The 13,024-nt window shown below is 38.9% G+C and overlaps 1 protein-coding gene across 2 annotated transcripts in view; it reads left to right on the forward strand.

Moving 5' to 3' along the window:
- The window catches only part of LOC116992508 (cyclin-dependent kinase 8), a 76,963-nt gene that overhangs the window by 18,298 nt on the left and 45,641 nt on the right, over nucleotides 1-13,024 (forward strand). For both annotated transcript variants that reach the window (XM_033052207.2, XM_033052208.2), the window contains exon 2: nucleotides 6,335-6,410. In XM_033052207.2, coding sequence (XP_032908098.1) covers nucleotides 6,335-6,410 — 76 coding nt within the window. The remainder of the gene's footprint in view (nucleotides 1-6,334; nucleotides 6,411-13,024) is intronic.

The following is a 13,024-nucleotide window of genomic DNA, read 5'->3' on the forward strand; positions in this document are numbered from 1 at the left end:
GGTTGTTTCAGCAGCAACCAGTTGACTCAAAGCAAGCCATTGTGCAAAACATCTTGGTATTTTTCAGGTTTTTTTCTTTGTCAGGATAATTGGAAAACATTTTGATACATGAAAACCAGAAAGTTTTGTAAAAAGGAAGTTATGAGAAGCTGAAGCAGTTGTCATTGCATCATTGTTAGCTCAGAAGTTTTTGAGAGGATGATTTATAAGATTTTGTTCTTTATTTTAGGATTACTTGAAGGTACAGGGTGAGTGATGAGATTTACTGTGTGTGCTAATTAGTTTGACAAAAGTTTTGACCTAAATGTGTTTCTGGGAAGCCAGGTGCTTATAGTGAGACTTCTCCACTGTTGTACCCTGTAGCTACTATCCATTTTTTCCTATACAATTTATTTCCTGCTGATGCACATAATTTTTGCTATTTGACTGTTACCCTCTGTCCTCACAGAACTGTTATATCTCATTCTGCAGAGTTATATTTGCTCAGCATTGTATATTGAAGTATATGCAATGATAACTGCTGGGTTCCATACATTTAAATGTTTCTGCAATTTGAAACTTTTCTCATTCTCAGCTGTTGTGACAATAGCTCTTAATAAATTTAAATTTTACTGCATTCTTTAGTTATGAAGGCAGTTTATATGCTTGTCAAGGATCAACCCCAGCAGCTGTGTGATGAGATCATGTCACAAGCTGTGCTAAGATCAAGGTAACATCCAGTGCTTTTTCACTGTCCACAGAGCTGTTCCTCTCATTGTATGGAACACTCAGGTTGAAGAGACACAATTTATCCATGGAAAATCCTTCCTAGTTATTTGCAGCCATTTATTTTCCTTTATGGGCCTGAAAATGTCTTCCAAGGAGGGTTTGCTGCATAACCTTTTCATGGACTGAGATTAGACTGGTTGGCCTATAATATCACTGAACCTTTTTGCCCTTCTCAGAGAGGGTCCTGATATTTGCCCTTTCCAATCATCAGGAATCTGCCAGTGTGCACTGTGACCTTTTGCAGATGGCAGAGTGGCTTTGCAGTGACATTTGCCAGCGCCGTTAAGCATCCTTGAATGCAGCCCACCTGCTCATGTGGACTTGAGTTTGAGTTTGTCCCTAATTTGGTTTTGTTGACATCCTCCCTAATTTGGTTTTCCTCTACTTTCACCAGGATTGTGCCACTAGTGTTGGGAATGTGTAGTAATGAAAGCGTACTGTGCTATGAAAACTAATGTCAAGAAGGCACTGAGAACCTGAGCCTCTTGTGTCCTTAGCCCCTTGGTTCTTCAGCATACTGGGTTGGTAGTTAATAGGTACAAAATGCAAAATAAATAGAACTCCTGGTATAAATAACTTATTCTGGCAAGATTTTTTGGTGCCATGAATGTGGTATTGGAAGAGGAAACAGATAATTCTATTCTCACAAATTGTCATTTGTTTGGGTACCAGGTCTGCCCTTATCTTAATGCACTTTCTAGAAAATTATGTATTCTTATGATGTGTATTTAAATGTTTGCTGTGATTATATCATGGGCATTTAGTATAAATGTATTAAATCTTTCAGTTTCAAAAACTGTATTTGTGCATTTATATGCTTCCCAAGAACTGAACTACTACTTCCTGTAGACTTCATTGGATCTCTTGTACAACTAGGGTGATTTTAATTTATTTGAAAACAAAAACTACCGCTGCTGTGACTTGGGAGAAGAGGCAGGGGATGATGCCACAGAATGAAACTCCAAGTCTCCTAAGTGTTATACTTTGCTACTGTGTTTGATTTTCATAATTTAACATGTAGAAATTAAAAAAAACTCTACACGTGTTTTATTAGTAGGCTTATCCTTCATTATCGTGTTTTTTGGTTTTTAGGGAATAAGAGGCATAAACAGTTAAGAGATTCCTTAGAGTTTGCTGTTGAAGAGATACTGCATTTACAGTTACCTTTGGTAGTTGAAAACTTCAGTGCCTATTTCCCTCAAATGTTTAACTGCAGTCAGATTTTACATCTCCCTTGTTATAGACAAAACTGTTCCTGTATTGTGACCAGTTAATTTTGAATTTGCGTGTAACTGTAATGTAAATTTAGAGTAATCACCACTGATTTAAAGACTTTGGTATTTTATTCTGCTGTATTTATAGTCAGATGAATTTTGAACTGTTCTGATGATCCAAATAAAGGGTATATTGTAGTGTTGTGTCAATACATTTCTACAAAGTTTTTGGTATGTGAGATGAAATAACCAATTTTATTTAAAATCTGCCTTTTATGTAATAGGCCTCATTTCTTTTGCTTATGTGGAGATTTTTTTTTAGTTGGTTTTTTTTTTAACCCCAGAGGCTGAATATTTCTTGTGATGCTGTTGCACTTCCAAATTCAGTAGAACATTAAAAACTGCAGTTTAGAAGCAGCATTATAATAAAAATGCGAAGCTTTTCAAGATGGCAATTTTTTTGTTTAGTTTATTCAAGCTGTAAGAGCAATGCCTTTTTTACTTTTTAATGGCAATTTAGTAGGTATTTTCTTTGTTGCTGTCATTAAAATCTGCTGGAAGTGGTGTTGTGGGTAACCATTTCTTTCAAGTTTACGCCTCTGATGTTAGTGTTGTCCCTCTGAGGATTTTCCACAAGGTTTGCTCATGACTACAATAAGCACTGCTGTTGTCAGCAGCAATGTACAATGTGAGTTTTCTTATTCTTGCTGCTCTCATACTGCCTGTTACTACTGGGGAGCACCACAGAGTTGAAGATTGCAGCCTACTTAAGTGCAGGAAAGTAAGAATAAATTGGTATGAAAATAAGTTTGTATATTGACCAGCTTTTCTAAGCCTACTGGTAGGTGGAGGAGCTGCTGAAGTTACTTAATGTTTAATTCCAGGCAGCAAGGAGAGAGAACAGATTTTCCCAACATGATCTCTCTGTTAGAAGGGAGAAAATGAGTTGAATTGAGTCTTACTGTGCCCTTAAAATGCAAGCCTGCTAAGTGGCCCATTTTGTTACTCACAGTTGGCTGTGGAAGATGTTTATAAACAGGTCTTTTTTTCTCTTTTTTTTCCCCTTTTTACTTACTGCTTTTTTTTTTCTGATTTGTCTTTGAATGTCTCTTTATCTTTAAACATCTCTTTATCTTCAGAGAAGGAAATTACCCATGTCCAAAATCATAGAGAACCCTTAGGCTGTATTGTGATTCTAAATAGACTGTTGGCTAAATATTTTCTCAACTTTTCTAAAATAAGCTTGGTCATTGTGTTTGGCACTCCTGCAAACTCTTACCATTCCCTTTAAAAAGTATTGCCCAAATTTCTTTGGCTCCCAAAGAATTAAATTAGGGGTTTTTTTTGCCTTAAAGGTAAAAGTAGGATATTCCTACTCCTGTAAATGGAAAAGCTGGTACTTGTGGTGTGGTGGGGTAGCCATGCTGTTTCAGCAACCTCAGCATAGAACAGATGTTAGGAGTGGGTTAGGAATTGGTTTATTACTTTGCATCTCAACTGTGCCAGCATAATTCAGTGAATTTTAAGACTTAAAAGCCTTTGATTTGGTTTTTTTTACTCATTCTAGAGGAGAGTCTAGCGTGATGCTAAAAAATGTGCTTTATCCCTAAACTTATTTTCCTTCTTTTTGCCATGCTTATATTTCTTCTAGACTGTGTGGGTAGGCTTGGCCTGGCAGAGGCCACTTGGTCTGGGCTCTAATGTGCAGCACCTGGGCAAAGCAAAGCAAGGGAAGGGTTCATTTCCCACAGCCCTGGGTCACTCTAAGGGCAGAGCAAGACTGGGCTTTGAAACTCTGGATTTCAGGTCTTAAAGTGGCCTTTAATGTGAGAAGCTTAATTTTCAGAGACTTCACCCATTGCTTTGAGAAGACCAAATGCTGTGTTCTTTAAGCCACCCTGTTGAATTTCAGCATTAAAGTCGTGATTGTGAAAGAGTTAGCATACACAGCTGAAAGAGTGTTCTTCCAGTTTTGTTCTAGGAAGCAGCTGAGGGTTTTTTCCATTAAAAATTTCCAGAGAAGGTCTGCCATCTGGTACGGAAAATTTTAGTCCAGATTTAATTTGGCAAAAATTTGATCAATCGAAAATAGTTGTATCATCTTAAATGTATGGCAAGCTTCATTGTAGACAGTGCTACCAGAAGTGTTTGTAGTATCACCAGGTTTATGGTAGTACCTCGTGTTAAAACTGACTTGTGCTTCAAATACCTTGAAATCTAAGTAGATAAGCAACAGGGCAATGAGAAGAACCTGAAGTCTGACCCATTTTGCTCCATGTTCTGTCAATGGTAATGCGTGTGAAGTAACAGCTGTGTGGTAGTGCTTCTCTTGAAATAGAGATCTCTCCAAACACTTCAAAACTAAGTCGGTGAGCATGTAGTGCAATGAGAATAGCCTATAGTCCAATTTGTTTTGCTTCATATTTCTCTTGAGTAACAGCTGGATAGCCAACCATTGCTAGCTAAGGCAGATAAAGGATAAAACAATTTTTAGCTGAGAAAATTCCCATCTTTTTCTATCAGCAGCTTTGAAGATCTCTGTGCTGTTAAGCAGCTTGGGGTTGTGTTCAGAAGCTGCTCATGGAGTGGTCCATAACTTCCTTATTCTCCGTGGGTGTTAATTTGATCTTAAAATCAAATTATCAAAGATCATCAAAAAATCAAGTTGTGTAATTTGATCTTAAATCTGTTTATGCTTTTGATCCCTGTAATATTCTTACATCGTGAGTTGCACAGTTCAATTATGTGCTTAGCATCATAATGGTTTCTTGGGTTTGGGCTTCATGCAACTTGTTTTTGTCTAAGTGGTGTAAAGGTGTGTACTCTGGGGGATTGTGTAACACCTTGTTTTGACCACAAAAGTTTGTGCTCAGCATTGCCTCTTCCAGGCTGGCGAGTTTTAGGGTTTTATTACACGGAAACTTCTTAATCATTCTTCCATCATTGCCTTCTCTATTGTTTTTTTCCTTTTTTGTGTCAAAAAGTGCTGTATGTTTTCTTGTCCTTTATCTTGCCTGCATCCACATAATTGTCCCCTTACTGAAATCCTCTCTTTTCCACTTCCTGTTGTTCTTTCTCCTCATTATCTGTGTTCAGTTTTTGTCCATTAATTTCCCACTTTTTTTCCTCTTCCATAGGTGGTGATAAGTAGGGAAAAGTGTGTGTTTTGGGTAGGAATAAAGCGATTCGAAGTTTTACAAATGGTGAGAGCTGGAAGAAACAAGTGCTTTTGTTCCCAATCCTTACCTACAACTTTGTTTTATTTGCCTTAAGGATGGTTGAATTTCATTTTTTTTTAGAGTGGCTCTTCACAGCTGTGAAAGCTGGATTAATTAAAAATTAATAAGGCATCTTATGTAACCTAGAGGTTTGAGGCTACACAAGTGCCCCAAATATTGAAGGCAATACTGTTAAGTGTCATGCCCTCCCCAGGAGTACTGTGGATGCCTGCCCACAAGTGGGAAGGACAGGCACTCAATCTCTTAAAAGTTTGGAGTCTTTGAGCCTGAGAATGAGCAAGAGTTCAGTATCTTCTTTTGCTGCAGTGTATCTCTGCCTGATTTTGCTTCTGGTAGCTGGAGTTACTAATAGGCTTGCATTTTAAATAAGGGACTCTACATACTGATTGAAGTAAAGGGAGGTCACAGTATTGTTTGTAAGTATTATGTATGTTTGGAGCTCAGCAAGCTTCATAGACTCATAAAATGGTTTGGATTGAAAGGCGCCTTCAGGATCATCCAGTTCCAGCTCCCCTGTTAGGGACAGGGGCATCTTCCACTGGAATCCATTTCTGGATTCTTCAGGTTGCTCTAACATTTGGTGGAGTTTTTTTAATTAATCTTGATACTTTGGTTACCTTGGTAAGAACAAATTTTAAAGTGCAGTTTGGTACCTGGGGGCAAGAAAAGATGTGTTAATGTGGCATTAGTTCTGGGCTGCTCAAGAATTCATTAAAATATGGGTGAGACTTACTGTGTCCTAGAGTAATACATTTATGTGAGATAAAGCTCTAACTAGATTTATTTCTAGTATGTGCTAATTGTTTGCTTTGTTTTCTTTTTAATAAAAGAAGAAAGAAATTGAGCAAGTGTTAATAATTGAATTTAGAAAAGCAAGTTTTTAAAATAACCTCAATCTAATGAGAGCAGACTTAGATTTTAACTTTATCAAGGTGTTGTAGTTAGCTTATGTTTTAGGTGGGTATCCAGACATTTATCTAGTAAAGAATGGAAAGAAAATAAGATGCATAATTTGTATTAATTAGAAACTGATCTCTGAATGGTACTGGAGAGCTCACTTGGAATTCATGGTGCAATTTAAAAAAAACCCCAAACTTCTTTTTCTCTTCACAGGAAAGATGATAAAGATTACGCTTTAAAACAGATAGAAGGTACTGGAATTTCCATGTCTGCGTGCAGAGAAATAGCAGTAAGTAACAGTTCTTTTTACTAGCAAACACACTTACTAAAAGTATTAATTTGCATGCATACTGGAGGATTTTGTCTGCTCAATCATGTTATTCTACTATGGGTACTATATTTTTATCATAGGGGTATAAAGTAAGTACAAACATCATGTAAGATTTTACGTACCTGTTACATTTGCTGTCTAAAACAGTGGTTTTGCGTTGAAATTCACTGCGTGCCTCTTGGCTTTAGTGACTTAAATTACACATTTGATCTGACTTTTAATATTGTTCTTCAGTTTTTTTCTAAAGAAATTAGTTCTTATTGGCTTACAATGATTAAAACATTAAAACTTATATTTAAGTGAAGATTACAAACTAAACTGAGACTGTTGGAGACAGCCTTGGAGGCTGTAATACAGCCATGAATGCTGTTTGAACATTTTTTTTTAATTTTTCACGTTTATATTTGTGTATTTCATGTTGTTAGAAACTGATGAATAATGTAGTCTAGTTACAGTTTGTGAGAAGGTTGTGAAGAAACAGTGGAAAAAATGGTATTATGAAGTGTACCTATTGTATGTTCTTATGTTTTACTGCTGCTTGGTTCGTTGTTCTTTAAATATTTCAAACTAAATTGCTTGCTAAAAGGAAATGCACATAACCTAAGGGTGTGTGTGGGAAGGGAATAGTTTATTTTCAATCCATATTCCTCAAGAGTGTAAAACTTCACCCCAAATTTAATTTTCATTGACTGAAGTGAGTACTAGGCTTTCCCACTTAGTCAAATTCCATTTGGCATAGTGATATCAAAACCAATCCTTGAACTGAGATGAAAAAGAAGCACAAAGAATATTTTTAGGAAATGTTCTTTTTGTCCAATGGTGAAAGCTGAGCCCTCTACTATTGTAGACATCCACTCTGAACTAAAGGAGCAGAAAACAGGGTTTTAAATTTTGTGACTTTCAACCCCTTGGGCACAAGTTTTCCAAATACTGTGACTCAGGCTGAATGCATTTAGGAAATGTGAGCTATCATTTCAGAGGGATTTGGGTTAAGTTGTTGTCTTTCTTCAGTGATTTACTAAGAAGATTTGAAGAGTTTGTTCTGCTTGAACTTGGCAGGAGAAGCCTGGCTGATCTTAGGGAGGTGTCTCTGCTCTGTGTATGACCCTAACTCAATTTCTGTGCATTATGAGAATCATTAACTTGGCTGACTGGAAGGGAGGATTTGGCCTCATTTTTTTTGGGCAGCAAGGTCCCCAGTATTGATGGAAAAGGAGCAAGCAGCAGAGGTGCTTTCTCTGTGCTCTGAGCAGCTGCGCATATCCCGTTGGAAGAGAACAACAGTGCAACTCGGGGCCCAAGTAGGACAGAGTTGGTGAGGGAAGGAGGGAGCACAGTGCAAATAGCAAAGATGCTAAGAAAGCAGGTATCAAGAGCCAAGAGGGGTGTGGAGCCCAAAAGCAGGCATAGGGATAGAAAGAGAAACCTGAAGCAATATTTCTGGAGCTTTAATTGACTTTGCTTCTGGTTATACTTCTAGGCTTGGGACTTCTGGTACTGTGGTTGAATTTTCCTGCAGCTGAATTAATAATTCACCATGGACTTCTGGGTTTGAATTGGTTTCTTGCCATTCTTTTGATGTTGCTGTTTAAAGTGAATAGGAAGATATTTTTTTCCCCTGGAATAGTGTTGTTTATTGTAATTCTGTTAAATAGATTTTTTCCACCTTTCTATAAATTAATATTGCAAAAGGAGCAAAATTAACCTCCTATGGAAATAAATCAAATTGATGATAATAATCATACTGTTTGTATTGATTATGTGAGTATGTGTAACATTTGTGAGAATGCTGCTGAGTTAATCAGCAGTGTTGTACCCTGTTGTCTGTAATATAACTAATAAAATCATTTGTTGTTGTGCTTTAAAAGTCAAGGCTGCATGTCAGACTTTGTTACAGTGTGTTCTGGACTACCCAAATTAATGCATTTGAAGAGTGTGGTGGTGTTAAGAGGAACTAGGATGATTTAGTTTGCATATGAGCCATATCCATTTCAGTTTCTCTGGACGGCTGAGGCTTGTATATTCTTCTCTGTGATAATCTGGGAAGAATGTAGCTTGATATAAATCGCAGTGAAACTCTTGTTTTTACAGCTCTGCCATGGCTTTTGTCTTATGATGAATAACTTCAGTTTTGGAGTATTAAGTAACTTTTATATTTAAAAATCCCCATAACCTACTCTTGTGAGACATCTGTTTGATGCAGACTCCTGAATTGGAGAACGGTGTAAGAAAAATAAAATAACTATTGAATTTCATCAGTTACAGGGAAGGGTTTGAGCTAGGTTAGAGACTATTGGATAAACTCAATCTATACATCACTTGAAATAAGTTGCTTGGGATTTTTTTCTTTAACATTTGAACTTTGACTTTCTTCAACCATTTGTTTGCTTGGTGGAGTTAGCAGTTACTGTGCTGATTTAATCAATATGTTTCGTATCAGGCTAATTGAAGAATTGTATTTTTCCTTATCTTTGCCCCATTCATCCGCCATGGTAAACATTCATGAATCCTGCTTCTTTCAGAACCTTAATTGAATGTCTGGCTGCTCATATCTTGTTCTCAGCAGATCTGTTCACTGCCTGCTATGCTGGTTATCTGTTTTGTGATCTGCAATTTCGCTTCTGAGGATTTAAGCAGGCACTAAAAACTGCATGTTCAGCATGCCAAGAGTTGAATTTGTGGTAGATGGGAGAGCAGAGGGATAGAATGGTGAGAAGATTTGTATAAAAATATGCAGAATGTACAAGCCCAAATGATTGATTCCCCATCTTCTGATTTAATCATGTGGAAGAAAGTCATTACAATCTATCCACCTGGAATAGTGCAGCAAATGCTATTTCACAGTTCACAAAGCAGCAGAATTCTTCAAGACTGTAGAAAGCTGAAGTAGTTAACCAGGCTTTAAATACAACTTCAAGATTTTGGCTTATTTCTTAGTTTCCTCTACAGAAGTCCTAGGTTTTGAAGCAGCCAAGTGATTTGCTGACATGTTTTGTCGACTAACATTTTTCATTCAGTTTTAGCAGGTCTGCAAGTACTTTGCTTGCATATGCTTCCTTTGACTAGTGAGGAGTTGCCTAGGTTGAAGTTTTGTTTGGGATTTTTGTTTTGTTTAGTTGAGGGAGCTATGAGGGGTTTTTTTGTTTCTTTTTACCAGTTTTTCATGTGATTTGTTTATTGATGCCTGGTTAGGTCAACAGAAATGTCCGTTAGCATTAATTTTTGTCTTAGCTCTGAAAAGGAAGTGCTGGGTGTCATAGCAGATGGTTTCAGTGAGGGAAATGATGGTGAATGTGACAGTGCAGGTCTGGGGGGGACAGTGCTGTGCTCTGGCTGTCTCCTGTCTGTGTTGTGTCCTTCAAACAGCACATCCAATTTGTGAGTTCAAACAGCCTTGGGGTTGCCAGGGTTGGTTGGAACAGAAGACTACAGAACAATAAGCAGCTGGCTTCTCTGGTTGTTTTCACTCTTGAGGTCTGCCTTGGAGGCATTCCTAGGATTTTGTTTCCTGTTGTAACAAGTGCAGGCTGTTATCACAAAAGATTATGTCCTCTGTGTTGGATCTAGTGATAGTGTGACTATAGGATATTCATCTTCACCAAAGGGCAAAAGAGCAGTTTTGTTAGTTTGTGGAGAGAGCATGCAGAGTTGAACCATCCTTTGAATGTGCTGTTACTTAACAGAACTCCTGCGAAAGGGAGAGCCTCTGCAGCAGGCCTGCTCATCTCTGTATCTGCACTGTCCCGATGGCTTTCATCTGGGCTGGAGGAAGAGATAGAGGCACAGCAGCAGGCCAAGCCTCCATGGCAAGTTAGAAGGGACCTGCTGTTGGTGAGTGGTCTTGCCTGTGTTGACCTTGGTGGAGGAGGTTCCTCTAGAGAGTAGTTGGGCGGCCTTCCATCCCCTATGTGACAACAGTGTGTCACCATGTGGTTATCAGGTCGCTCTTCCCTCTGCCAGTGGAAGGGATGGAGGAAGGGTGTAAGGGCTCTTCCATAGCCAGTCTGAGGATGACTGATCTCTGAAGCAGCCAGAAGGGACCCCATGAGGCAAAAACCAAAACTGGGTGACACCAGGATTTATACCCTCTTCAACACCTTCGCCTGGTAAGCAGCAAATAACTCTCCCAAGTGAGTTTGCCTGAAGACATCCTGAATCAGCTGAATGGCAATGAACAACAGTTGTGTGTAGGTTCCTCAGGTTACGGGGGCCATCATGTCCATTCCATGCTAAGTGAAAGCAGTTTCCCACAAGAAAGACCATACACAGAAATCACTTAGAGGAGTGCATGTCTTCCTTGTGTCAGAGGTTTTCTTGGCAATCTTTCTCTGTAGTGATAGGTGACAAAGTACTGAGGAAGGCAGATTTGCCTCTTTTTGGCATGTTTAATGATTCTCAAATGCTTTAGTTTAATACTAACACAGTATGTAAAATATCAGTTGTGACTTGCTACATTACTGATCTGAAGACATTAAGGGAGTGTAGCGCTGTTTTTAGTTCTGTGACACTGAGACAAAGATGCTGACTAAATGTTGTAATTAGAATTCTTAGGAATCATAATGTTTTCTGTGAACAGCAGAATTTGTTCAAGCTTGACATCCAGTGTCTGTCTCATCTGGATTCCTCATCCACCTCCTTACTTTGAGAGAACATTTAGTAACACCTCTTTTAATACTTCAAATGTGTTTGGAATTAGAAGGTGCTAATAAAATATTGACTTGCATGTGACATCACATAAGACTCACTTGTTTTAGAAACTGTGGAAGATAAAAAGAAATACAGGGTTTTTTTCCTCTTGACATTTTGTGTTGTCAGGCTTCTTTTTTGCACATTTAGGATTTTAGGAAAAAATCAAAAGAATAAAATATATAACTTTGTGAAATTGTTGATTTGTCTGAAGAACTAGAGCTTAAAAAATGTGTTGTCAGCTTCGTAAATTCTTAGAGTGAGCAGCATTATAGCTTTGTTACAATGCCTTTGTAAGCTTTTATTTGAACACTTCTGAAAGGAAAACAGCATGTACTTTCAGCAGGTATTCTGTTCTTTTTTAGTACTGTGGAATGTCTGACTCATGAGAATACAAAACTAAAATTGTATTTACACTGAAGCAAACAGATCTTGCTTGAATCTGATGCATAGCAGCTAAGCTGGCCTGGGATTTGAGCAGTTGTATGATAAAATTCGGGAGTTAGTTTATAAAACAAAGTAATTTCACGATTATAAGCCGCACCATTTTGACTAAAGTTTTGGTCCGTACCCAGAAGTGCGGCTTGAATTCCGGAGCGGCTTATGTATGAATGATTTTCAGAAGTTTTCAAACCCGGAAGTGACAGCCTGCAGCAGCCCCGAGCCAAGCTGGAGCCCACGCGGCCCTGGCAACAGGGCGGCGCTGCCGATCTGAGCCCGTGATATTTCTCTGTATTTTTTCAGTGTTTTCAGTCTTGTGCGGCTGAGCGGCTGCCCTGCTCTCCGCCCACCCAAGCGGCTGAGCGGCTGCCCTGCTCTCCACCCACCCAAGCAGCTGAGTGGCTGCCCTGCTCTCTGCCCACCCAAGCGGCTGAGCGGCTGCCCTGCTTTCCGCCCACCCAACCGGCTGCCCTGCTCTCCGCCTGCCCAAGCGGCTGAGCAGCTGCAAGGCTGAGTGGCTGTTTAAAGGCAACGTGGATCCGTTGGAAATGCTTGTAAAATGACCACACTATTGTTCGTATCTTTTTCCACTCGTAAATAAAACTTGCAGGGTACGCTGCCACAGCTATTGTCTGTATCTTTTTTCACTTGGAAATAATGTTTCCAGGGCTGGCACCTGCCAGTAAACCCTGCGATCCTGCAATTCTGTTACTAATTGGCAACTTTGTGAAAGTTGCACACGGATCCTCGCTGTGAACGAAAGTGCGGCTTACAATCCGGTGCGGCTTATTTATGGAGGAAAAACGAAACGTTGCTGACACCCCGGAAATGCGGCTTATAATCAGTGCTGCTTGTAATTGTGAAATTATTGTACTTGAGTCAAGCCCCACTATTTCATAGGAAACTAAGAATGGTATTTGGAAACCTTTTAACAAATGTTTGTGGTTTAGAATTGGGTGACATCTCTGGAGCCATCATATTCTACTCCTGTTCTTGCAGACAAGCAAAGGATACTTAAAAAAAATGAGCAAGCTACAAGATAAACTTGTAAGGAAAAGAGATCTCTGAAGGCAGTTTCTGAGTCTCATTCTAGTAATGAGTCTATGAACATTATTCAGCCTTTAAGCCAAAATTAATCATGGGTAATTCGTACCCATTTGTACTTATCATAATATTGTCAGTTAGTTAAAATAGCTCTTCTGCTCTCATTTCAAAGAGAGAAATAGAGACTGTTTCTTCTCTGCTTTGTTTTGGCAGGCTATAAGCATTTTTGCTTGGCTTGCTGGTTTCTCTTTGAGCAGTATGCTCTCCCTTTCTCTGGACGTAGGCTTGGGCGTTCTTTTCCCTGTTGCAGTTGGAATTAATCTTCCCTGAATGGGCCAGGATTATGCACAGTGTTTCAGGTAATGTCTTATTGCTGCCTATCCTCATCTGTGGGAGCAGTA

Source organism: Catharus ustulatus, chromosome 2 (genome assembly GCF_009819885.2).
Source record: "Catharus ustulatus isolate bCatUst1 chromosome 2, bCatUst1.pri.v2, whole genome shotgun sequence".
Taxonomy (NCBI): Eukaryota; Metazoa; Chordata; class Aves; order Passeriformes; family Turdidae; genus Catharus; species Catharus ustulatus.